Source organism: Tamandua tetradactyla, chromosome 6, assembly GCF_023851605.1.
Source record: "Tamandua tetradactyla isolate mTamTet1 chromosome 6, mTamTet1.pri, whole genome shotgun sequence".
In the NCBI taxonomy this organism is placed as follows: Eukaryota; Metazoa; Chordata; class Mammalia; order Pilosa; family Myrmecophagidae; genus Tamandua; species Tamandua tetradactyla.
Window position 1 is genome coordinate 70,797,396 of NC_135332.1, and position 26,721 is coordinate 70,824,116.

The 26,721-nt window shown below is 51.3% G+C and overlaps 2 protein-coding genes across 13 annotated transcripts in view; one reads left to right on the forward strand and one right to left on the reverse strand.

The window, feature by feature from the left end:
* The window catches only part of PGS1 (phosphatidylglycerophosphate synthase 1), a 45,674-nt gene extending 39,304 nt beyond the window's left edge, over positions 1–6,370 (forward strand). For all 3 annotated transcript variants that reach the window (XM_077166126.1, XM_077166128.1, XM_077166127.1), the window contains 2 exons: positions 747–876; positions 5,862–6,370. In XM_077166126.1, the coding sequence (XP_077022241.1) occupies positions 747–866 (120 nt within the window). In that variant the 3' untranslated portion in view covers positions 867–876; positions 5,862–6,370. The remainder of the gene's footprint in view (positions 1–746; positions 877–5,861) is intronic.
* DNAH17 (dynein axonemal heavy chain 17) overlaps positions 5,566–26,721 on the reverse strand; it is a 146,265-nt gene continuing 125,109 nt past the window's right edge. For 4 of the 10 annotated variants that reach the window (XM_077166116.1, XM_077166115.1, XM_077166124.1 and 1 more), the window contains 10 exons: positions 25,734–25,882; positions 20,585–20,712; positions 19,652–19,879; positions 15,134–15,325; positions 10,063–10,242; positions 9,535–9,717; positions 8,551–8,733; positions 7,983–8,126; positions 7,178–7,403; positions 5,566–5,954 (listed from right to left, as the gene is read on the reverse strand). In XM_077166116.1, the coding sequence (XP_077022231.1) occupies positions 5,707–5,954; positions 7,178–7,403; positions 7,983–8,126; positions 8,551–8,733; positions 9,535–9,717; positions 10,063–10,242; positions 15,134–15,325; positions 19,652–19,879; positions 20,585–20,712; positions 25,734–25,882 (1,861 nt within the window). In that variant the 3' untranslated portion in view covers positions 5,566–5,706. Of the gene's footprint in view, positions 5,993–7,177; positions 7,404–7,982; positions 8,127–8,550; positions 8,734–9,534; positions 9,718–10,062; positions 10,243–15,133; positions 15,326–19,651; positions 19,880–19,946; positions 20,165–20,584; positions 20,713–21,502; positions 21,971–25,733; positions 25,883–26,721 lie in introns of those variants that run through there. The other 6 variants (XM_077166117.1, XM_077166118.1, XM_077166120.1 and 3 more) reach the window with 6 other exon arrangements.

A 26,721-nucleotide genomic window follows, 5' to 3' on the forward strand; every position in this document is an offset into this window, starting at 1 on the left:
GAAGTTAGGACTAAATGTTCTATAACATGACTTATCCCATGGTGAATGCTGGTTTGTGTTGTGGGTTTATTGTTTAATTAGTTGGCAGTTGGATATTTAGGTGGTTTCCAGTTTTTCTGTGCTATAAGTGTTGCTGTGATAAATATCTGTATATGAAAATTGTAGTGTATAGTTATTTTCTTGGGATAAACTCCTGCCAGTGGAACTCTTTGGTTTTTTTTTTTGTTGTTGTTTTTTAAAGCTTTTTATCGCTGTTGCCCAGTGGTTCCTGGGTAAGCTGAGTCTGGCCCCCTTCCTGACAGCCTGCCTCCTAAGCCTTCATCAGCTTGTAGTTTTATCATTACAGAAACATATTAGAAACACCTTTTTGCCAATTTTTTAGAAGAAAAGTGATTCTCATTTTAAAATATCTTTATTATTTGCAATTCTTTATTTAGTGAAGGTGAACAGTTTAAATGTTTTTTTCTGCCTACTATCTTTCTTAACCTCGAAATTACCTGTTCCATACGTATCTTGTTCTTAAAAGTCTTTAGGAGAACAGGCTTCGTAGTTTTTGGAAGGGATGTTTTAGAGACAACGTGTAGGGCCTGGCCTCCTGAGTGCCCTCTGGGTCTCTGAGCCAGGGTTAGCATTTGCAGTCATTGTTTTCCCGGCACTGGTTGAGGTCCTGGGATGGGGCCAGTAGGCCACATACCTCTTGCTAGAGGGGCAGCTCTTAACTATTACTGTTTGTTCTTCTTCCTCAGGAGCAAGAGCAGCTCTACCTGAGGTCAGGGGCAGTGTCCTCAGCTACCTTTGAGCAGCCAAGTCGGCGGGTGAAGCTATGGGTGAAGATGGTGACTCCATTGATTAAGAACTTCTTCTGAGGACATTCAGGTGCAGACTGTAGTGCCAGATCCATCAGGGTTTTGCCAGGCGTGCATAGTAGGGCAGATGGACAGTCCATGGCTCCCAGGGACCTCTCATAGGAACCTGGAGGGCTCTTTGACCCCTTCATTGGTTAAGTACAAAGTTGATAGTGCTCCAGGGTCATGAATGTTCCAGGGTTATCATCAGAGTGTTGAACCTAATGCCAAATTAGGCAGCCTTTCCCCTCTTCCCTTTCCCCGCTTCCCCCCAGAGCCACCATGGTGGGGTCAGCACTACATCAAATGCTTCTGCTTTTCCTTCCCTGGGAATCATGGAGGAGGCCCTCGTACAAGGTCCCCAACCCAGTGGCAGAGAGAGAGACTCAGCTCTTCCCCCCTTGAGGCTGAGCACAGGGTGTCGCAGGCAGCAGAAGTGGGAGGAGGAGAAAGCTCTCTCCGTTGGGAGAGTTGTTGTGGCTTGCTGCCTTAGGAAAAGACCTCCACTGTGCCAGACCTCGGGGCCTTGCTGCCTCTCTGGCATTTCCATGACGTGCGTTACATACGTGGTGTTTGAGATGCGAGGTGACAGAGTAGTAGGACTTGCTCAGCCCATTGAACTAGCTCACCAGTAGCAGGGCGGGTACCACTGTGGGGGCCCCTCACCGTGACCCACAGTCAGACAGAGAAGACCTGTTCTAGTTTGCAAGCTGCCGGAATGCTATATACCAGAAACAGAATGGCTTTTAAATAGGAGAATTTATTAAGTTGCAAGTTTACACGTTCTCAGGCTGTGAAAATGTCCAAATTAAAGCAAGGCTATAGAAATGTCCAATCTAAGGCATCCAGGGAAAGATACCTTGATTTAAGAAGGCTGATGATGTTCAGGGTTTCTCTCCCAACTGGAAAATATGGCAGACCCGGGAAGTCTGCTAGTTTTCTCTCTAGGCTTCTTGTTTCATGAAGCTCCCCCAGGGGTGCTTTCCTTTTTCATCTCCAGAGGTCTCTGGCTGTGTGGGCCTTGTAGCTTTTTCTGCTTAAAGGGCTCCAGTAAGCAGCCCCACCTTGAATGGTAGAGACGTATCTCCATGGAAACCATCTAATCAAAAGTTACAATTGGGTGGGTCATATCTCCATTGATAATCAAAAATCTCACACCCCACAATATTGAATGAGGATTAAAGGACATGGCTTTTCTGGGGTACACCACAGATTCAAACTGGCACAATGCCTAACTGCCTACCCCGTGGCTGCCTGTGGAGGTAGGAGTCTCTCCACAGTGACCTTGAGTCACCCCCAGATGGCTATGAACCCAAGGACCGGTCTTACAGAGCATCAGTCTCCTGGAGTGCAGCAATGGGCTGTTCCTGGGGGTTCTGCTAGCCCACCCACAGCCAGAGACAGTGCTGAGAGGGGCTTTGGCTTGTGGGGAGTCAAAGACCAGTGGGAGGGACCATGCTGGGGTACCTGTGCTTGCGCTTCGGGTGTCCCTTAGCCTGGGCCCTGTGGCTCTCTGAATCTCACACCTCTTTTTTTTTAACTTGTATTTCATTTCTGTTCAATTAGTGCATAAATTCAGAGAGTTAGATAGTAATAAAAGACACAAAATACCCTCTGTGTGCTTTTGGGGTTGTTCCCTGCTCACTCCCCTCCCTCCCAAGCACTCTCTCTTGGCTCTTTCTGCTCTCTTTGGTATTGAAGCATTACCATGTTTCTGAACAATATGTGGGGGATTCTGTTCTTTCCCCCCTAAAATATAAAGGCTCTTTAAAAAACAAATTAAGACCTTATACCTGTATCACTTATGATAAAAAAGTAATAGAAATTCTTAATCTAGTTGAATACCCAGAAGATATTCACATTTCCAGTTACCTTATATTTTCTATTTCATTTGCATTTTGTTAATTTATTTATTGGAATTGAGGTCCAAATAAAGTCCATTGTGAATAGGTTGATATATCACTTAAGTCTTATAATCTATAGGTTTTTTATCCCTTGAAAACAGTATCTTGAAGAATGGGCCTCATTTTTACTTTATCTATTTAAAAATAAACATTTTCTTCTGTAATCTCACAACAGGGCATCTTTAAAACACACGTGTGTGCTTGTCAAAGACTGAGCCCCCCACCCGTGTCCACAGAAACCAGTCTCAGAAAGCTGCTTCCTCAATTTCTGTGTCTTCAGGTGCTTGGACCGTGCACAGTAGAAGAGATCTTTCCAGAAAAAAAGGCCTCTTGTCCCCAGGGCATGGCAACTTTGAGGACCCAGCATTTTACTTCTGGAAGCAGCTTCCTACCTCTCTCCCTGAGGGCTGGTAGCCTTCACTGCAGCCATCCCGTGGGTGGCCAGCCGGCCCGGCCACAGCAGCCTTTGCTGTGTGCATGGGGAGGGGGGAGTCTCCAGTGTCAGGAGCTCCTGATCTTGGACCAAGGCCAGCTGCAAACCCCCCACCCAGGGGACAGATGGATATGTGAGCTTTCAGACAAGTGGTGGAAAATAGGGTAGAGCCCGTAGCCAGGTCCTCACTGCCTATAGGCAGTGCACATCAGTTAACACTGTCTGCCTTCGAACTAGTTATTAAATTGTTCTGCAGGACAGTTAGACTAGAGAAACCCAGGGCACTGAGTCTCTCTGTGGAGAGAGGCTTTTGGTAAACACTGTTAATATTCCGACAGATTCCCTGGAACCACAGTCAACACCCTCACACCACAGCAGTCTCAGTGCTGTTCCCTGCTTAAGCTGCTGCACTGACTTCCTCCCCTGTGTCCCCTGTGTCAAGGTGGCCCTGGACAAGCACTCCCACTCAGGCACATCCGGGAGCTCTCCGGAACTGAGGCTCCCTAACACTTAATAAGTCAGCCAGGAGACTTGAAGACTAGAGGTGGAAATGGAACGCTCCATCCTCAGCGCACCTAAGTTGCAAAATGTTTTTTGTCCCATTCCTTGTGGTTGTCCATCATTGAACCCAAAGGTGAATCATCTGTGGGAAAGTTTGGAGATGATTTTGTCAATTAGCCACAATATTTATATGTGGAATAAGTTCCCTTTTTTTTTCAGGCTCTTAAGACAAAACTGGGAAAGCTTCAGTTTTGTGGGTTTTTTTTTTCTGGTGGCCACTGGTAGCTTTATCTCTTCTCTGGGGCTTGGACACAAAGGGCTGCAGTGACCCCTCCTGGCCAGCAGAGGTGCTACCTGACACCATCCTGCCTGCATGGCCACAGCCCTGAAGGGAGTGGACCCTTTGTTCCCAGGAGGGGAGGATTCAGGGGTGCTTCTCCTTTCCCCTATGACCAGCCCCACGGGACTCAAGGCTTGGAGATTATCACCCTCAAAGTTAGGGCTTCTGGGACCTCTTACCCACGATTAGAGGGCGCTGAGTGTTCTTGGGAAAATGTTTTTTCTTAAGACTTTGGGATTGAATTTTACTCAGAATGGAGCCAGATGTTCCTAAAGGATCCCTTCTTTCTGTGTCTAAGCCTAAAGATAAGAGTGGCAGGGCATGTTCCCCTCTGGAGTCCATCCTACCTGGAGGTTGTAGGCCCTCCTAGCTGCCTCCCCATATCCTCCATTTTTCAGTTAATAGTCTCCTCCTTTTGTCTGCATCCCACCTCCTGGACCAGCTTCGCATGTCAGGCTGGCCTCTTGGAGCACGGTCCTGCCCTGGAAAGCCCACCAGGCCTGGGGCTCGGGGTTTGTTGTCTCACTTTTGTGGAACTTGTCCTGGTGGCACACGTAGACACCCTTTTGCTGGTATGATGGCTGAGGAATGAGCCAGATCTGTCTCAGGGCTGAGCCCTGACCAAGTCCCCTGTGCGCCCTGGGGCAGGAGCCTGGGGAGGGAGGAGGGAGGAAGGATTGCCCAGAGGGGCTGCGCCTCCTGCGGGTGAGCAGGTCCCTACATGGTCTTTCCTTAAGGAACATGGTTTTCTTGCATCCTCCTCCCTCTGGACTGGCTTAGGGTGGTTTCTGAAATTGTTGTTCTACAGATGCCTGAGACTCAAGTGGATTAAAGGCCTAGCCAGAGATGCAAGGCACTTGGCCTCACTTGTTTGCAAGTGTGCCTGTCTTGGTCGCAGCTTCTGTGCCTGGAATTGGGTGGAAACTGCTCAGCTGCTGAGTAGTAGCCCCAGAGCCTTGCCTTGCAGTGTTGCAGAGGGTGCCTTGCCTTGTTCTGCTCACTGTTCCAGTGAATGTCAGGACCCCTTTTTCCAGCTTACTTGAGGCCAGCAACCCCCAGCTGGCTGCATGAAGTAAGATCGGGTGGGGTAGAAGGAAAAGGTGGACCAAAGAAAGGGAGAACGCTGCCCAGAATCGAGGAGGCCCTGGGCTCTCCCGCCTCACTTGGTTAAAAGGCACCATGATCTCCTGGGGCACATGCACGCGTTGGGCTGGGCCCTGGACCTGCGTTGTTATGCTGTGTTCTCGGAGATGTCGTGCAGTGTGTGTGTGGGGGGATTGAGAAAGGTCCTTTCATCCTTGGAGGAAGAAATCCTGTGTTAGGATTTCTAATTGTGAGGGCTGTGTGTGGAGGCAGCAGCGTCTGTTCCTGAGGGAAGGCCTTATCCTGTTCGCTCATTGGGGCATTGTTTGCATATAGCCTCAGACCAAAGATAACCCCGACAGGTGCCCCCCACCCGGCTCCGGGAAGTCAAGATTTGGGAGTTGGGTCCTGGGAGGAAAAGTGAAGGCAGAGTCCTTGCAGTCAGAGAGACATAACAAATCAACTGCCATTGTTTTAATCTGCTGCCCTTCTGTGCCCCCCCAGCACCCCTGGGTTAGTCCCGATGCACTGTAAAGTGACTTGATTATCTAGGAGGACAGAAGGCCAGGGTGAGTTTCTAATTGGAAGTTGGGGATGGAGCTAGATCTGTAAGAGCAGTGCCACGCCCGCCAGGACCCACTTGGCTGCCTTCTCCTTGGTCTTTAGGTTGAAGGTCCAAACGTAGGTGGGCCCGCGGATGCGGGTCTTGTAAACAGGGCACTCATACACGTTCTTGGTCTCCGTGCGGTCCACAGGGATGGCCTTGATGAAGATGACGGGCATGGCCGGTGTCAGCTCCTTCAGCCGCGCTTCGGCAATGACTCCTGTCTGTGTGTCCCAGCGGGCTCCTGCGGAGACAGTGCGGCCAGTTCCTGCCTGGTGTGTGCTGGCAGGAAGCATGGGGCCGAGCGAAGACAGGTCAGGGCCCACGGACCCCTGTCTGAGCCCCACCCCCAAGCCCTGGCCCGGTGCAGGAAGCACTTGAAATGGAGTTAGTTAAACAGAGGGCTTCCACAGGAGCTGTGCGCCTCCTAACTGCTATGTCGACTGCTGCATGCTGAGAACTGCTCAGCTCCAAAGAGCTCAGGGCCCTCTGTTTAAATTTGTGGCATTTTCAGAGCCTCATCCACCAATCTCCTTAATTTCTGTGGCAGGAAATCATAACTCCAATTAAACGGGAGATCAAAGTTCCCTGACTCCCTACCCTACATGTACAGGTACGGTATAAAAGTATATGTATGTATAAATAAATATTTGCCTTTAACCAGAGCACTCTTATTTCTACTCACCCTCTTTAATGCTTCTGTTTCTCATCTGTAATTCCAAAATAAATGTGGACAGTGGCTACTGCTCTGCTTGTCATTGGTGATAATGGGAAATGGGGAGAGACCTCCCAGTTATGAGTGATGGATGTCACTGAGGGGTGGAGGTTTGTGTGGAACTGAAGCTGTGGAATTGGTCTCCCTGGCTTTTCTCTCAGCTCCCTCCCGGTATAGAGAAGGGCAGACGTGTGAGAGATTCCGATGAGCTCCAGCAGCTCATCCCCTTGCTGCAAGGCCCTGGCTGTGCAGACACCTCCCCCTGGTGTCCTCCCCCTGGTGAGAGGGGGTCAGCCTCAGCCTTGGCCCTTTAGCCTGTGCCAGAGGCAGCAGCCATTTGGAGAGCAGAGCTGGGGGCTCCCAGGGGAGTGCTGCTGCCTGCTGAGGCCAGCTAATGTACCCTGGAGCCAGCAGCTTCCCCCAGACAACTCTGGACCTGGGCTCCCTGCTCTGCAGCCTGGACAGGCCTCTTTCCTCATTGCCGCCAGACAGGCTGGCACTGCCTTCCCAAAGCACTGTCATTCTCAGTGAGGCAGAACCCAGGCTGTTGACTGGAACGGGACAGCCCAGGCTTACCTTCTTTGAGCGTGGTCTCAGAGCAGAGGCCACTCTGTCAGCCTGCCCCACACTGAGGGCTGATGTGCCCCCTCTTAGAGCACCTGCTCCCCTTGCCTGCCCAGAGCAATTTCCATCCACTCAGGCTGAGGAAGCCTGATTCTCGGGAAGCTTCCCCCAACCCCTGCCCTCGTTACCTTCCATGAACAGTCCGTACACGTAGGAGCCCTCTCGGGGGGGAGCTGTCATGTCCTCCCGGTTTTTCTTGGTCACTTCCACAGACAGACACATCTTGTCCAGGGGCCACTCGTTCTTCCTGGCCATGGACTGCATGATGGCTGTGAGGAAGGACTGGGGGTTGAAGAATCCAGCCAGCCACACGGTTGTGGGCAAAGCGAAATCTGTCGTCCAGGCCTCGAGTTCCTGCAAGGAAGCATGGCAGCTGGGAGCAGAAGCTGGGGTGGCTTGAGAGCGCGGGGCTCCAGGGGTGACACTAGAGAACCTTGCCGTTGGCCAGAACCCTGGATGCTGGACAGAATAATTAGTGCGGGGCGGCCGCCCTCCCGCGACGTGGCTATACTGCCCGGCTCCATTTTTAAATGCAGGATTGGAAGAGAAGAGTCAAGAAGGGGACACTTAAAATTGGAGAGTAAATTGGGGGCCCTCAAGAGGCTTTGCCTTTTCCACCCCACTTCACGTAGTGGGCCCCTCACCCTAGCAGGTCTCCCATGGGCTTGCGGCCCCTGCTGGAAGGCATGCTCTCTGTGCGTGCCGATGGCAGCTGCATGTTGAGTGACCCAACACGCTTGTTTCCCAGGAGGGAGTGCCTGCATTGTCAGGGCACCTGAGGGGCAAGGGCAGCCCCTTCTGACCCTGTTCTGAAAAAGACCTGGCCAGCAGGCGCCTCAGCCCCGCAGTGGGGAGATACCCTGCCCCTGCTCCCCGTGTTCCTGTGGGCCCCTGAGGCTTAGCTGGGAAGCAGCTCAGAGCAAACAGCCTCACCCTGATGCGGAGCAGCAGGTCGGTGTACCAGGCTGCCAGGCCCATCATGGAGGGGTAGGCCCGGGCCACCCACGAGTCGGGCACAGTGTCGTAGAACAGAGCCGTGGACAGGTCCTCCATGTCAGTGGTGATGGTCAGCTCCCCCTAAGGAACACACAGACAGGTGCTGTTTTCTGCATGTGGCCGCCGCAGGAGTGGCCGTCCCAGGATGTGTTTGCCTGCCCTCGGGGAGGTGGGAGAGCTCAGACTGAGAGTAGGTCTGCCCAGTGCCTCCAGAGAAGCCCTACATCTGTGTCGCATCAGTGCTCTCTGCCGGGGAACAATCCGGTCATCTGCTTCCAATCATCTGACCCCGGAGCCTGAGTGTCCCTGCTTTCCGAGTGTCCACAACTCCAGGCCAGAAAATGAAGGGGGCAGGCAATGGCGAGCTGATGCCGAAGGGCTGTGGCTCTGAGGGGCCAGGGGGTGGGGTGGGGGGGTTGTCTTGCAGCTGTGGGGAGCAGTGGGCTTAGCCAGCCTGCTTCCTCCCTCCCTTCCCTGGCTTCCAGCTGGCCCGGGTGTCTCTTACTTTCAGCCCCAGGTTCAGCTCCTTCAGTGAACGGCGCATCTCGTTGGTCAGGATGTTCATCCTTTCGCATTCCTGGAAGGCGACGACCACGTAGGGCGTCTTTTCTACGGCCTTCGCCATGATCTCGGCCATGTTGAATGTCTCCGGGATCTTCTCGAGGATGTCATCCAGCACGGCCTTCACCTGAAAGCCCCCAGGAGCCCCCTTACCTGGCATCCCACCCGGACCCCGGAGGAAGGGGAGAAGAGGCGAGTGGAGAGGCCGGGAAGGGAGCCTTGACCACAGGCTTAGAATGTCCCACCGGCAAGGCCAGATGACTGTGGCCGTGGGGGCTTCAGGGCCCCCTGGCCTGGTGCCTTCAGACATTCCTAGACTGGAGCGGGCTTCCTCCCTCTGTCACACACACCCCACACTGCTGCCCCTGGAGGAGACCCTGCTGAAAGCACCCCAGGCACAGCGGTGGCTGGCACGGTGGCCACCCCGAGCACAGGGGAACCCAGACAACGTGAGAATTTACTAAATGCCCTGAAACTCCCTGAGCTTTTCTGATTCTCCAAGTGGCGATGGGACCTTCCCGAGGCTCATCTGGAAGGACTGTCCTGTACCAGCCCTCGTTTCTGCTCTGCCAGGACTCTCAGCGGCAAGGATCTCTTGGTGCATGAGGGCAAGGTGGGAGAGTGGGCGGGTTGCTTTCTGGAGCACCAGCTGGTGAGGTCAAGAGACTCCAGGATGGCAGATCTGCTCTGCCTCCTTCCAGGCTGGTGGTTCTCCTGCCGAGCATGCCTCAGCGACCCCTGGAGGGCTGGGAGCTGGCGTGCAGGACCCACCCCCGAGCCCCCCACTCCCTCTGGCTGGGATGGGATGGAGAATGTGCATTGCCCACACATTCCTAGTGCCCTTCCCGGGTGACAGAACCCCTGCTCTAGACCCTGCATCTCCCCTGCCTCCGGGACACCTTTGGGAGAAAGGTTTTGAGGGACCTGCCTTTTCCTCGCGGGATACTCCTGTGCCTGCTCCCGAGTCGGTCTCCTTGGGCTGCATTTCCAGGACAGTGCGGAAGAGCTTCTCGGAGGTGACCGTCAAAAAGCCAATCTCTGCATTGGGGTGCAGGCCATACAGATAGGGGCTCTCGGGAGGCAGGTTCTCGTCAATGTATTCATGGTAACCCTGAAAAGAGCAGGCTGCCAAGGTAAAGCCGTGCGAGCCGAAACCCATGTCATCCTGTTTATTAAGCCCTTATTACCAGAATTTTCAGCCCACGTCTTGCCCTCTGTACAAATCCCACTTGTTCCCTAACCCCCTTTGTGGACGGCCCCCACTTTGCTCCCTAGCTCATAAAAGGAATTTCCACTCCCCCCTCCCAGGGGTTGCATTTCCAGGCCTGGATTATTTTGGTTGCCTGGGCTCTGGGCGGAGTGCCAGCCAGGGTGGCACCCACCTGTGCTGCCACCTTGCAGAGCGAGCTCGTGCTTGCCTTGCCATCCTTCCCCGAGAAAGAGCCCCTCTCCTCACCTTGTAATCCAGGTTGGGCGGGATCTGAAAGCCTGGGGCCAGGAGGACCTCTCCTTCCAGCATCTCCCCCCGGATGTATTCCGCCAGGTACGTCCTGCACAGCCGCCGGTCCCAGTCGTCCGTGATGTGCCCACCATACATAATTTCCCCAAAGAGGTAGCGGAGGTCATCCCATGGGACCTGAGAACGGAGCGGGCAGCTGGGGAGGCTGCCCCCTCGCCCCTCTCTATATCGTTAGAAATGGGCAGGCTGGGGCAGTCAGCTGGCCAGTGGCCTCGAAAGGGGCAGCCCCAGGCGTGTGCTGCTGCTCCCCTGCTGCTGGTTGAACTGTGCGCCCCCAAAAGATGCACTGACTTCTCAGCCCTGCTCTCGTGAATGGGACCTTTGTTTAGAAATGGGGTCTTTGCAGGTGTAACTAGTTAAGACAAGTCTATACTGGATTGGGTCCTACGTCTCACGACACGCGTCCGTATGAGAAGAGGGGAATTTAGACAGACAGACTGGCAGAGGCCGTGTGAAGACGGAGGCAGAGACGGGAGGCATCTACAAGTCAGGGAGCGCCGACCACCCGCAGCAGCTAGCAGGGGCAAGGAAGGACCCTTTCTACGGGTTTCAGAAGGAGCAGGGTCCTGCTGACACCTTGATTTCAGACTTCCGGCCGCCAGGGCTGTGAGAGGGACAATCTGTTTCTTAAGCGCCGCCCCTAGTTTGTGGTCATTTGTACATCAGCCACCCGCTGTCTCAGGCCCACCAGGTCAGCCTCCCAGCCCTGCTTCCTCCCAGGCCCCACGCCCAAGCGTGGCCTTCCCCCCCACTGCCGTTTCCCTCTGCCCTCCAGTGTCTCCTCCCTCTGGCTAGACTCTCTCTCCACCCCCTCTCCAGGGGCGGCCCCTGGCCCACAGCCTGCTGCCTCCTCTGCACTCTCCTTCCACGAGCTCTTCTATTGGCCCCTCAAATGCCACAGGTCTGAACCTGAACTCACCTGCCTCCAGCCCCAAACCCCGTCCTCGGCCTGCTCCCATCTTTGTTACCCACGGGTCAAAACACGGAGCCAGCAGCGACTCTTGGCCTCCATAAAGTCCACTTTCAAGCAAAATCATTCTAATTCCTCATTGATTGCTGGCACTTAACGTGGGCACGATGTTTAGGGAGTCGTATCTTCAAAAGTGCAGGCGTGCTCTCTGATCCCACTAAAACTAGTCTGTTCTATATTTCCTCACTTATTACACCATCCCAGGTAGCTCTCACCCACGTTTGCCTCAGAGGCCTTTGTAGCAATAGGTAGCTTTGAGCAAGTAACTTATCTGACCCAAAGTCCGGGCTTCCCAGGGCTTAGAGGACAAAGCCTAGACTTGGCTGCGTGCACCCTCACTCAACTGGGTTTCCAGGCTCTCCCGGGCAGGCCGAGGGTCCTGCCGGCCTTGTTCCTTGTTGCATCTGTCCACGCCACCATTCAGCCAGACCGACTGCTCCCCATTCTTTCTTGAGGTTCACATTATATCCTCGGCCTGGAGCACTCACCCCTCTCGGTCACCACTTTGGATGCTACCTGTTCTTCAAAGCCTGTCTCGATGCAGCCTCTTCCACGAAGCCTTTAACTTCCATGCCCCCTAATGTGACGCGTGTTCCTGTCTGACAGAAGTATAACAGGAGCCACACATGGGGGCCACGGATGCAATGAAAAATATCCTAGCAGTCACAGTAAGTAAATTTTATTGATATATTTTCCTTAACCCAATATATCGAAAATACTATCATTCCAACATGTCATCAGGATGAAAATGATAAACGAGATATTTTATATTCCTTTTTTTGGTACCAAGGTTTTGAGATCAGTGTGTGTTTTACACCTGCAGGATTTCTCCCTTTTGAACCCACAGCTTTCGGGTGCCCAGTAGCCGTGTGTGGCTCACAGCTGGCTGCGACCCAGGCACACCTGGGAGGTGTCGCAGGTTTAGTTCGAGCTCATCACAGTGAAGTGAGTATCGCAATAAAGCGACTCACACAATTGTGTGGCTTCCCAGTGCATAGAAAGGTCATGCTTACACTCTACCGTAGCCTAATAAATGCACAATAGCATTATGTCTTAAAAAACAATGTACAGACCTTAATTAAAATGTGACACAGAAACATGAGGCAAGCACATGTTGGAAAAATGGTGCCTGATGGACTTTCTCGACACGAGGTCACCACAAACTTCCAATTTGTAAAAAACATTATATCTGTGACATGCAATGAAACAAGGTATGTCTGCCAGGCCCAGAGCAGGTCTCACTGCTCCAGCCCAGCCTACGGCTGCTCCTGCACATCTGCATTTTTCAGTCGAGATTGCAGCTTCATAAGGGCAAAGTATACATGTGTTTAGTGTTGGAGCTTCCCCAGTCCCTGCCTCAACTAGCTGTTTATTAAAAACTGGTGAGTCGGTTAATGGAATGAGTTCATTGGTGAATCAACTGTTTGACTTAGTCTCATTCACTTTTACTGTTTCTTTAGCCTGTCACTCCATGACTTAAGGTATTTTTCTCTGCTTGGTTTTCTTGGGTGTTTGCTGAGCTGCTGTTTCTGTATTTCATTTCTTTGCTTTAGAGGCAGCTTTTTTTTTTTTTTTGTATTTTTTTTTTATTAATTAACGGAAAAAAAGAAATTAACCCAACATTTAGAAATCATACCATTCTACATATGCAATCAGTAATTCTTAACATCATCACATAGATGCATGATCATCATTTCTTAGCAGCTTTTCTTTTTTCCTGTAAGGCAGGGATGAGTAATCCTCCTACACACACACACACACACACACACGTGCTCCCCCTAGGAACGGTTTCTGGCCGAGGGGGGACTGTGGAACTAATGTCAAAGGCTTCATGCCATCCGTGTGTCCCACAGCAGCTGGGGAGAGCGCCCTGGAGGATGCATTAGAGGGACACATCGCCAGGCTGCTCCTGGAGTAAGGAGCAGGCGGTTTAACAACACTCCAGATGGTTTCATCTTCCAGCCAGTGAGGGAAACGCTGACCTTTTTCCTGGTGTGGAGGGGAAGGAGGGGGGCTCTGGGACCGGACTGCGTCATTCTGAACTTCACTCACCCCCGGAGCAGAGGGAGCAGAGAGGGTTCCCTGACGACACAGCTGTGCTGGGACAGAGGAAAGATCACCAGCCCCAGCTTGATGCAGATGACCTGCTGATAACTCTGCCGGCAGAGCGAGTCTCCTTTGTATGTCATTTGCCCATTACCCAATCCGTTCACCAAAGCACACGGTGTCCGTTCTCAACCTGTTTCTTGCCCAACCTGGGTTTGCATGCGTGTGTGCAAGTGGGGCAAGTGTCTTTTAAAGATTCCAGGAGATGAGTCCTCCCAAACGGATCTCCCGAGGGAGAACTGCATCTAACGGTGATGGCGAGACTCCCTCAGCGTAGCTTCTTCCTTCACATGGCCAGTAAGATGCGCAGTGGCCAGCCGGCACCTTGTTTCCAATGAAGTGGACCACCGGCTCCCTGCTCCTGCAGGCCACCCTTGCCCTTCCCCCTGAATGAGATGTGTGGGAATCCAGGGAAACTGCCTGCTCCCAGGCTGGATGCTTCACCAGGGAACTAAGTGCAAACAGCACTCCAGGCTCAGGCCAGCGTGATGGCACCCCTGGGAATCCATTCTCCAGCTGTGTCGGCCACGGGGCAAGGCGGACGCCTGCACTAGGGCAGCCCCTCTCCTGCCGGCCCCTTCTCATCAGACCTTCCCAGGCTTTCGGAACCAGCGCGCTGGGATTGCCTGTCTCCTGGCCTCGCCCTGTGCTTAGTCGCACCCCTTCCTGCACCGCACCCCCCGGCCCCCATCTTCAGCTTTATTCCAGCAGGGCAGGAAACAGGGGTGGGGGTGTCCAAGGGCTCCAGTGCACCTAGGCCAAGCCAGCACCTCCCATTTCTCCTCCTTAAATGCCCACAGCTTTGAGGCAAGCATTTAATCCCTGTCTGACTGATGAGGAAACAGGCACAGAGAGGCTGCAGGGCTTGCTGGGTTTCCAACCTGGGTCCCTCAGGTGCCCACCCCAGGGCCCAGGCACCGTTTTCATTCCCCTCCCGCATCTCTCCATCTGTAAGAAGGGGCGTCGGGCACCTTGTTCCCTTGAGCTGTTGGTGTGGGGGCCACGAGCGAGCATAGGAGCCTTCTGCAGAGCGGCTTCCATTGGGGTCGCCGAGGAGGGGAGCTGTGCCAGCGCCCAGCCAGGTCCTGGGACCACCCACGTGACGCAGGGACGGCTGTCCCCTCCGGTTTTCCAGCGGGCCACCAGGCCCCAGGGGGTGAACCTGCAGCCTGGCTGCGGGGCATGCTCACGCGTGGAGGCCACGCAGCTGGACCCGGCTTCAGGCCGGCCTCTGGCCCCAAGGGGACCTCCTTGCCTCCATGCTCGCCAGGGGCCTGTGTTAATCCACTCAGGGCCGCTCATGCCCTCCCTGCTGGAGACCACCCCTGGGGGCGTGCTGGCTTTCTTTCCGCTCCTCTGTCACTTGTTTGCCTATGATTTTACATCTGCTTTTCCATAAAAGTGATAAGACGCATTTCCTGATTTTCTAGAAAACATTTGTTTTGACCACCCCCTTCCTGAAATTCTGGTGCTTTCTCCAGACACTGACAGATCCCCCAGCCACAGAATGTCCCTCTGGCTGAGGGTGGGGGGCCGGGAGGTGGGAGACTCCATCTGTTCCAGCGGGTTTGTTAGGAATCTCTGCCGGCTTGCTTTGGCTGGCTTGTGTCTCCCAGGGCACTGGGACTTCTGCCGGGTGAGGGGGGGCGGGGGGGGGAAATTCTCTGTTTCAGTGCAAGACGGGCAGACCTTAACCCCAATGGAGTGGCTGCAGGTGCAGGAGGCGGCGGCAAAGGACTGGACGATGATTATTATATCAGGTTGGTGGGTCACAGGTGACGTTCTTTTCCGTTTTTCAATTAGGTTCGATTTATGAAAACTACATAATGTCTCTTAAACTTAAGCCAAAGAGAATAGCGCAAGGAACACACAAGAACCACGTCTGAGCCCCAGGGGTTTTCGGAGAACTAGTTTGGGGGCGCTTTCTCCTACCTTGCTGTTTGCCTCCAGGTAATTGTAGAGGACGTTGATAGAGATGGTCAGGTCTCCGTTGTTGAAGGGGTACGACCTGTTCCAGCCCTGAGCTCCAAACTTGCGCCTCTCGGCCACCACGGCGTGGAAGTAGCACAGAGCAAAGAGGATGCACTTGAACTCGATTTCCTTGGTGCACATCTCCAAGGTGTCCTGAAGGAGAGACACAGCTCTGGGATCAGGTGTTAGTGGCAGGAAGCAGAAACGGTAGCTGTGGCCCCAGGAGGCTCAGGGCCCCTAGCTGCAAGGAGAGTTAGAGAACACTCACTTTTCGTTTCTTTCAGAAATGCAGTTTTATGACTTTTAAGTATTTATTACAAGTCGAAGTATTTACATGAAATCCCCCCCAATACAGGACATTTCAGGACTTCTTTAATGGGAAACAATGTCCCTTTGCAATTATCAACATCCATTATTCTTTGCATTTGGATGGAGCCCCCAAAGTTGGTAAGGTTGTCCTGTAAAGGGGGAGACGTGGCTCCAGGGAAAAGGCAAACCCAGGCCCTAGATTCTGAGTCTAGTTGTCTGGTTTGTGAGATTTTACTGCATTGATTATTGCAGAGTGGGTGGCTCCTGGACGCGCAGAGGTTTTTAAATTAAAAAAAATTTTTTTTAAATACCAAAAAAACACCAAACAAACGCAAACATTCGTAACCCCTGATCATTCCGTTCTACATACACAATCAGCAATTCACAATCTCATCACATAGTTGCATATTCATCATCATGATCATTTCCTGGAACATCTGCATCTATTCAGAGAAAGAAATAAAAAGAAAACAGAAAAAAATTCATACATACCATACCCACCCCCCCACCGATCACCAGCATTTCACTCTAAATTTATTCCAGCATTTGTTCTCTCTATTATTCATCCCCATTCCATTTCTTTTACTCGTCTGCTGACAAGGTAGACAGAAGGAGCATCAGACACAAGGTTTTCACAATCACACAGTCACGCTGTGAAAGCTGTATCATTATACAATCATCATCAAGAAACAGCCACTGGAACACAGCTCTACATTTTCAGGCAGTTCCCTCCAGTCTCTCCACCACATCCTGACTAACAAGGTGACATCTATTCAATTCATAAAAATAACCTCCAGGATAACCTCTTGACTCTGTTTGGAATCTCTCAGCCATTGATACTTTACTTTGTCTCATTTCACTCTCCCCCGCCCCTTTGGTCGAGAAGGTTTTCTCAATCCCTTGATGCTGAGTCTCAGCTCATTCTAGTATTTCTGTCCCACGTTGCCAGGAAGGTCCACACCCCTGGGAGTCAGGTCCCATGTAGACAGGGGGAGGGTGGTGAGTTTGCTTGTTGTGTTGGCTGGAGAGAGAGGCTACATCTGAGCAAAAAAAGGTTCTCTTGGGGGTGACTCTTAGGCCTAATTTTAAGTAGGTTTAGCCTATCCTTTGTGGGATTAAGTTTCATATGAACAAACCCCAAGATTGGGGGTTCAGCCTACTGCTTTGATTGTCTTGCATAGGTTTTGGAAACCCAGCTTTGCCTCTTTTCATTTGTGCAGCAGTGAGTTCAGGGCTCTGTAGAATTGACATCTTAACTATATTTAGTCTTCCAATCCATGAGGTCAGGGGCTTTGTCTGCGGCTTCAACCAGTGATCTCAACCTCCGTGGTGGAAGGGACAGAAGCTTATCAAATAGACATATGGTGGTGAGTGCCAGGAGAGGGGGGCACTAGTCTGGAGTGGGTCCCCTGCAGCTGAGATGTGGTTGGGGAGGGGAGTGGAAGGTGACTCAGTTTCCCTGAACGTCCCCTCAGGTTCTTCCCTGCTGCCTATCAGTGTCATGCCTATCGGCCTGGGAGACTGGTCTGTTGGGTCCCTTCCAGACCTCGACTCTCTGGGAGGACGTTGGGAATGAAACTTGCAGAGCAAGGGTGCCAGTGGCCAAAGGGAAGGAGAAACTTACCCGCTTCCCTGAACCTGTGCCAGGTCTGCCCAGGGCAGCGGCAGGGCCCAGCCTTCCCCACCGGCCTCCTGTCTGAACTTTGCAGCAAAGTCTCTGTCTCTGTTTCTGTCCCTGCTCTGCATCCCCAATCTGGCCCCTTCCTCGCCCCAGCCAGTCCTGCTCCTGCCACAGCGCCCCTGCGTGGTTGCGCCTTATCCTGCTCATCCCCATTCCTGGGCCAGCTCATCCAGACTTCTCAGAGCAGCAGCTGGGGCCACCTTCACCCAGCCCGAGTCCCGACAGGCCCCTCTGCTCCTTATGGCCCCTGCCCGCCACCGGCCGCCCTGCCCCTCTGCCTCGGTGTGTTCTGCACAACTCGCCCTACAGGTCTCAGGGCCTCCAGGCTTTCTCCTGCCAGGTCTTGCTCTCTGCACTCGCCCCAACTGGCTGACCCCATCTCAGCCCTCATCGCAGCTGCTGCTTCCTCCAGGAAGTCTTCCTGGGTACCCCACTACCCAGTGAGGCCGGCTCAGCTGCTGCACCCACTGGCTTCCTGGCACATGCCTGCAGACTAGCTGGATGCAAGGATCCTGCCCCCTGCCTCTCTTCCAGCTCCTTACCTCTTGGATTGATATTTTTTGTGAAATACATTAAAAGTGGAATACAAAAGGGGGAAAGATGATCACATGCTTGGATTCAGGGCAAGGTGAATTAGCTCTAAATGTTACTAAATACCCACTCTCCACTTATGCTCTGACCTCATCCCTCTGTGGGCCCCAGTTGGAGCAACTCTGCCCGACAGCACCCCACGTACCCCCATAGCATTTGCCATGTGCACTCCCATCTCCTGGGAATGTGTTCAAGCCCCTCGCGAGACTACACCCGTCAGCTGGCGAGGTGGGCTCGCCCATCCTTTTCTCCCTGGCCTCTCAGCTACGGGCCCCCGAGAATTTCTTGTATGAATAAGAAGTGGGGCCAGTTACAACATGTTTTTCTGCTTTCAGTTTGCCTTGACTTTCATGCCCTGACATTGGTGTGTCCTTTAAAAGCTGGCTGGGAGTTGTTAGTTGATGACTCAGATATTTTTACATAAAAATGTGTACATTAAATGTCAGCTATAGAAATTATGCATTCATGGGGCAATGTGTCCTACGAGTATAGCTTTGCTAGATATTATAAGGGTACAGTTTCTTTCTCAAATGGGTCTTGAGACTCCAATGGGGAGATCAAGTGTGTACACGCAGAAAGTTCTGGGACAACAGGAAATGGGGACGCGCTGGAAGAAGGAAGACAGATGCAAAACGGAGCAAACGGGAGAGGGCCAGGGCAGGCTGTAGGGGAGCTGGGTGGCAGCCGAGCCTTGGGGGTGGTGAGGCCAGTCTGAGAGGGAAGGCCTCTGCCTTTCCAGGGGGAGGCGACTCCCAGTGGAAACTGGAAAAGAGAGGCAGGGGGTCCAGGCAGGGAGGCCCAGAGCCCAGGGTCCGTGAGGCTGGCCAAGGGCTTCCTGCTCCATCTCGGAGGCAGCAAGAAGTGCCTGGAGCGGTTCGAGGAGAGAGGTGGGCCCAAAAGACTGGTTTTAGCAGAATGCCTACTGGTGGTAGCTCAGGGGCCTGCCTGGGAAGTGCGAGAGGGGCCGAAGGCGAGGACGTCGTTGAGTCCCTCATTAAGCCATGGGACCAGAGCCCAGAGACCCTTGCGAGGACAAGGACCCCCCTCCCCCTCCTCCATCCACCTGCAGGCTGCCCTCAGTCAGCATCTCACCTGCAGGCAGGGCTGCCTCCCTCACCATTCGGGATTGAGCCCCTCCCCGGATATAGCCTGCAGCACTTGCCTGATAAACTGATAAAAAGCCAAGTTCTGCTTTATGAAGCTCAAATAACATATACCCCACAGTACTTCATTCACATTTTGCAGAGCCTTTCAGGAAGGAATTGGTTTTGTGACCCACAGTGAGTGTGTGTGTTTGTGTGCGTGTGTGTTTGTGTTTATGTTTGGTGAGGGTGGGGTTATGGATAAAGGAAGCCAGATGGAGGTGTCTGAGCCTCACCTTTCCAGGCCCAGAAGCTTGGTGTCAGGGTCGCAGAGCTGGACGGACTCTTGGGGACAGATGCTCAGCAACCCCCTACCTTGGGGGAGCAGCCTACCTAGTGAGTTGCTGCCTACCTGGTGAAGAGCTGCCCACCTGGGAGAAGAGCTGCCTACCTGGTGAAGAGCTGCCCACCTGGGAGAAGAGCTGCCTACCTGGTGAGGAGCTGCCTACCTGGTGAAGAGCTGCCTGCCTGGTGAGGAGCTGCCTGCCTGGTGAGGAGCTGCCTACCTGGTGAAGAGCTGCCTACCTGGTGAGGAGCTGCCTACCTGGTGAAGAGCTGCCTACCTGGTGAAGAGCTGCCTACCTGGTGAGGAACCGCCTACCTGGGAGAAGAGCTGCCTACCTGGTGAGGAGCTGCCTACCTGGTGAGGAGCCGCCTACCTGGGAGAAGAGCTGCCTACCTGGGAGAAGAGCTGCCTACCTGGTGAAGAGCTGCCTACCTGGTGAAGAGCTGCCTGCCTGGTGAGGAGCTGCCTACCTGGGTGAAGAGGTCTAAGGCCTTGTGCAGGTTGGCGAGCATCCCTGTGGGTGGCTCGTTGGTGATTTTGATGGCGTTTTCCAGGATGCCCTGGGGGATGATGTGGGATTCGGGGCTGGGCGCCGGCTCGGCGCTGATGAAGACGCGGAACTCCTCATGGCTGCCTGTGCTGTAGCGCTCCACCTTCTTATCCAGGGTGCTCAGCCACCGGGCCACCAGGTGGATGTTCTGCAGCGAGGCCACAGGTGAGCTGCCACCCCAGGGCCCCTCCCCACCCTCCCACGCACCCCCTGACACTCAGCATCCACCACACAGGCCCCAGAGGGGACCCTTGCCCTGAACGGATACAAAACCCTCCAGCCTCGTGCCGAGCCTTTGTGCCTCCGCCAGCCTGCGGTGGAGCAGAGGTCTCCCCACCCCGAAATAGGCTCTCCCACGTCTGAGACCGAAGGTTGGAGAAGAAATGCCATGTGGGGACCAGACGGGCGCTGAGGTTAACACCGAGCCGCGGGTCTGGGAGGCAACAGATGGGGCCATGTTAGGAGGGTGTGGAAGCAGCTCAGCGCCCGGAGGGGTGGGCCTGGGTAGGGTGGCCGGAGTCGGGGAGCATGCATCTGCTCCCCGCAGGGCCACAGCTGCTTCCCCTAGGCGAGAGGAGGCGGAGGCAGGCTTTTGTCAACCCAGAGTTCTGTTTGCTTTTGTTTGTTTTAATAATACATCTTTTGGGGTGCCCTCGTATAAACCCCGGAGTTTTCATTTAATTGTTTTTTTCACTGTTGGAGAATCTACACCTTCGCTGGAGGGTACAGAGGCACGGCAGCGGGACGCTGGGTTGTAAGATGCCCATCCACGCTCCTGAGTGGGACCCCTGGAGCCTGATTTCTCTGAGGCCTCGGAGTGGCCCTCCTTGGGGAACCCCCAGGCCCCTCGTACCTGCAGGATGACCCAGTGCCCTTGCTCAGCTGCCACATCCAGGGCGTTCTCAGCCACCACCTCTTGTCCTTGCCCCAGAGACACATTGTGGAGTTTTCCATTGTCTATTGTGAAGCCCAGTTTTTTCCCTAGAGGAGAGGAAAACAGGAAAAGCCCAGAGATGATTAAATGAGAAAGACAGAGGCTCGGCTATCAGCTGCCCGGAATTCCACAGGCCCGGTTTTCCTAAGTGCGGTGCCACGCACACCCACACCCACACCCCCCCACACACATTTGACCATTTGACCACTTAGCCTGTAGTGTTCCGGGGCATGCAGTCCTCGCCAGCCTTGTGCTCCCATGGCCCGGTTTAGAGCCCTGTGTCCCGGTGGAGCCCCTCCCCGGGCCCGGCAGCCACCAGCCTCCTTCGGGTCTTGTGTAAATGGACTCACATGCTGTGTGGCCTCTTGAGTCCGGCTTCGTGCTAAGTTAACTTGTTTCAAGGGTCATGTGGTGGCATGAACGGGGACCCTTGTGGTCTCACGCCATGGCAGGGGGCCCCCATGCAGTCCCCCCTCCCCCAGTGGGGGATGTTTGGGCCGGCCACCTTTCAGCGGTCATGACTGGAGCTGCTGTGAGCTTCCTGTAACAGGTTTCGTTTGAGCCCCTGCTTTCTCATCTGCTGGGTTTGTACCGAAGAGGCGGGATTGCTGGGTCACCTGGTAATTGTTTCACTTTCTGAGGAGCTGCCACACTGTTTACCACAGAGGCTGCACCTTCACAAACCCACTAGGCAAAGGCACAAGGGCTTCTATTTCTCCACATCCTGCCAACACTGGTTATTTCCCCCCCCTTTTTTTTTTACTCCTTACCCCTCCCTTTCATTGATCACTAGCATTTCAAACTAAATTTATTCTAACATTTGTTTCCCCTATTATTTATTTTTGTTCCATGTGTTCTACTCACCTGTTGACAAGGTAGATAAAAGGAGCATCAGACACAAAGTTTTCACAATCACACAGTCACATTGTGAAAGCTACTTCATTATTCAGTCATCATCAAGAAACATGGCTACTGGAACCCAGCTCTACATTTTCAGGCAATTTTCTCCAGCCTCTCCATTACATCTTGGATAACAAGGTGATATCTACTTAATGCGTAAGAATAACCTCCAGGACAACCTCGACTCTGTTTGGAATCTCTCAGCCATTACCACTTTGTCTCATTTCATTCTTCCCCCTTTTGGTCGAGAAGGTTTTCTCAATCCCTTGATGCTGAGTCTCAGCTCATTCTAGGATTTCTGTCCCACATTGCCAGGGAGGTCCGCACCCCTGGGAGTCATGTCCCATGTAGACGGGGGAGGGTGGTGAGTTTGCTTGCTGTGTTGGCTGGAGAGAGAGGCCACACCTGAGCAACAAAAGGGGTTCTCTTGGGGGTGACTCTTAGGCCTAAATTTTAAGTAGGCTTGACCTATCCTTTGTGGGGTTAAGTTTCGTATGAACAAACCCCAAGACTGGGGGTTCAGCCTATAGCTTTGGTTGTCCCCACTGCTTGTGAGAATATCAAGAATTCAACTTGGAGAAGTTGAATTTCTCCCTGTTCTCACCATTCCCCAAAGGGGACTTTGCAAATACTTTTCCACTCACTGATCAAATCACTCTGGGATTTATCGGGGCATCACTCTGGACAAACCAACAAAATCTCATGTCCTACTCAAGGTTCCAAGTACTTATGGTGCTCAATCAAGCTATCTACATAAGTTATATTAGGAAATGCACTAGTCAAAATATAAATTTTGTACCAAATAAACTTTTTTTTGCTTTAGTCTCCCATATAAGTTGAAATTTTAAAATATTAATTACCATCTATTTTCAGCACCCTGCAGTAATGACATTCCTTTGTTCTTCCTCATGCAAAAACATTTTTAAAATTTGTACATTTAGTCACTATCATTACACACTCTAGGCATTCCTAGATTATACCATCTCAATCTGTATTGTCTATCGTTCTTTCTGATTTTGTTTATGCCCCAGCCCTCCTCTCTCTATCATTCTCACATTCAGCTTCATTCAGTATTTTAACATAATTGTATTACAGTTAGGTAGTATGCAGAAATGGAAGAAGAGACATAACCACTGACCCCACAGAAATAAAGGAAGTAATGACAGGATACTATGAACAATTTTATGCTAACAAATACAACAATGTAAATGAAATGGGCAACTTCCTAGAAAGGCATGAACAACCAACTTTGACTTGAGAAGAAATAGACGACCTCAGCAAACCAATGACAAGTAAAGAAACTGAACCAGTCATTAAGAAGCTTCCCAAAAGAAAAGTCCAGGACCAGACGGCTTCACATGTGAATTCTACCAAACATTCCAGAAAGAATTAGTACCAATCCTGCTTAAACTCTTCAAAAAAATTGAAGAGGAGGGAAAACTACCTAACTCATTCTATGAAGCCAACATCACCCTCATACCAAAGCCAGACAAAGATATTGTAAAAAAAAGAAAACTACACACCAATCTGTCTAATGAATAAAGCTGCAAAAATCCTCAGCAAAATTCTAGCAAATCTAATCTAGCAACACATTAAAAGAATTATACATCATGACCAAGTAGGATTCATCCCAGGTATGCAGGGATGGTTCAACATAAGAAAATCAATTAATATAATACACCATATCAACAAATCAAAGCAGAAAAACCACATGATCATCTCGATTGATGCAGAAAAGACATTTGACAAAATTCAACATCCTTTCCTGTTGAAAACACTTCAAAGGATAGGAATAGAAGGGAACTTCCTTAAAATGATAAAGGGAATATATGAAAAACCCACAACTAATATCATCCTCAATGGAGAGAAACTGAAAACTTTCCCCCTAAGATCAGGAACAAGACAAGGGTGTCCACTATCATCACTGTTGTTCAACATTGTGTTGGAAGTTCTAGCCAGAGCAATTAGGCAAGAAAAAGAAATACAAGGCATCAAAATTAGAAAGGAAGAAGTAAAACTCTCACTGTTTGCAGAGGATATGATACTTTATGTCGAAAACCCCGAAAAATCCACAGCAAAACTACTAGAGCTAAAAATGAGTACAGCAAAGTGGCAGGTTACAAGAGCAACACTCAAAAATCTGTACTGTTTCTATACACTAGTAAGGAACAATCTGAGGGGGAAATCAAGAAACGAATTCCATTTACAATTACAACCAAAAGAATAAAATGTTTAGGAATAAATTTAACTAAAGAGACAAAAGACTTATACAAAGAAAACTACAAGAAATTGTTAAAAGAAATCATGGAAGACCTAAATAGATGGAAGGGCATACCATGTTCATGGATGGGAAGACTAAATATAGTTAAGATGTTAATTCTACCTAAATTGATTTACAGATTCAATGCAATACCAATCAAAATCCCAACAACTTACTTTTCAGAAATAGAAAAACCAATAACCAAATTTATCTGGAAGGGCAAGTTGCCCCGAATAGCTAAAAGTATTCTGAGGAAAAAAAATGAAGTTGGAGGTCTCACAATTTTAAGGCGTATTATGAAGCTACAGCGGTCAAAACAGCATGGTACTGGTATAAAGATAGATATACTGACCAATGGAATCGAATAGAGTGCTCAGATATAGACCCTCTCATCTATGGACATTTGATCTTTGACAAGGCAGTCAAGCCAACTCACCTGGGACAGAACAGTCTCTTCAATAAATGGTGCCTAGAGAACTGGATATCCATATGCAAAAGAATGAAAGAGGACCCATATCTCACACTTTACACAAAAGTTAACTTAAAATGGATCAAAGACCTAAACATTAGGTCTAAGACCATAAAACTGTTAGAAGAAAATGTAGGGAAATACCTTATAAACCTTATACTTGGAGGTGGTTTTATAGACCTTACACCCAAAGCAAGAGCACTGAAGAAATAAATAAATAAATAGGAACTCCTCAAAATTAAACACTTTTGTGCATCAAAGAACTTCATCAAGAAAGCAAAAGGACAGCCTACACAATGGGAGACAATATTTGGAAACAACATATCAGATAAAGGTCTAGTATCCAGAATTCATAAAGAGATTATTCAACTCAACAACAAAAAGACAGCCAACCTAATTACAAAATGGGCAAAAGACTTGAACAGGCACTTCTCAGAAGAGGAAATACAAATGGCCAAAAGGCACATGAAGAGATGCTCAACTTCCCTGGCCATTAGAGAAATGCAAATCAAAACCACAATGAGATATCATCTCACACCCACCAGAATGGCCATTATCAATAAAACAGAATGACAAGTGCTGGAGAGGATGTGGAGAAAGAGGCACACTTATTCACTGTTGGTGGGAATGTCAAATGGTGCATCCGCTGTGGAAGGCAGTTTGGCGGTTCCTCAAAAAGCTGAATATAGAATTGCCATATGACCCGGCAATACCATTGCTAGGTATCTACTCAGAGGACATAAGGGCAAAGCCAAAAACGGACATCTGCGCACCAATGTTTATAGCAGCATTATTTACAATTGCAAAGAAACGGAAACAGCCAAAATGTCCATCAACAGATGAGTGGCTAAACAAACTGTGGCATATACATACGATGGAATATTATGCAACTGTAAGACAGAATAAAATTATGAAGCATGTAACAACATGGATGGACCTTGAGGACATTATGCTGAGTGAGATTAGCCAAAAACAAAAGGACAAATGCTGTATGGTCTCACTGATATGAACTGACAGTAGTGAATAAACTTGGAATATTTTGTTGGTAACAGAGACCATCAGGGGACAGAAATAGGGTAAGATATTGGGTAATTGGAGCTGAAGGTATACAGATTGTGCAACAGGACTGAATATTTTTCCTTCAAAAAAAAAATGTCTAGCCATCCTGATCTAAGAAATGATGATGATGATGATTATGCAACTATGTGATGCTATTGTGAATTACTGATTCTATATGTAGAATGGAACGATCATAAGTTAAGAATGTTTGTGTTTATTTGTTATTATATATATTTTTAACAATTTATAAAATAATAATTAAAAAAAAAAGTCTAGCCCTCCTGATGGGTGTGATGTAGGACCTGGCTTGCCTTTCCCTGGTGGCTGATCACGCGGGCACACACCCCAGTGCTGGGGACCCTGCCTGCGGCCACACGTACCCAGGGCTTCCACGTCTTTCAGGGGGTCCACGCCTGGGGACAGGATGAAGAAGATCGGAGTGGAGGGGCTGCTCTCCTCGTAGGACTTGGAAAACTCAACGCTCCGGCTTTCCACGAACTTGCTACCCATCTTTTCCTCCACGAAGTTCCTGAGGGAAACATGCAGGTCAGCCCCAAAGGCAGCAGTGGCAGCGGCCCAGGGCAACTGCACCGGGGACTGGCGGGGGCTGCAGACCCAGGCGAAGGGGCCATTTTCCCGGCGGATCTTCTTTCAGCTGAGAAAGGCCTCTGGCGGGAAAGCAGAGCGTTCGCAGGGGCTCAGAGGGGTACGCGGACTTTCCACTTGGGCGGTGATTTCTGCACGGGGCCTGCGACATGCTCTTCCTTCAAGCAATCCGGAGCACACTCCGCGAGCCGCGACCTCAGGGGAGATCGTGGCCCCATGTCTCCGGGGCTCTCAAGGTCAGCAGGGAGGGTGGAGAGCAGGGGTGGGGGGTGCGGGCAGCGGGCCTGGGACATGCAGCCCCTCAGGGAGGCCAGTGCCCGTGTCTTGGCGCCAGGAGGCCCATGGGCCCGCAGAAGCACATCAAGGCTCCCAGGGAAGGGTCAGTGTTTGGCGATTCCTGTCCCCACACCTTTCCCATCCGCTGGAGAGAGGAGTGCAGCCAGAAGGAGCAGAATCTAAACCTGCCTGTCAGCCCCAGTGGTTTGCCCGGATTGGGGGGAGAGGGGCTTGGAAAAGGAAGGAAGCTCAAGTTACAGCCCTTCTCAGTGAGCTCAACGGGCTACAGTATCTGGACCCTCAGAAAACATCTAAAGGAAAACCCACAACTTTAGGAGACATAAACCCCTCTTTCCAACTGGACCCGACCAGCCTGGGGTCATCAAGATGATCCTCTTATGGAGACTTCAGTGTTAGGGATGGTCTTTGGGGCTCAGATGCCGGTGCCTCCCCCTTGATCACGGCTGGCTGCGCCCCTGCCGAGAC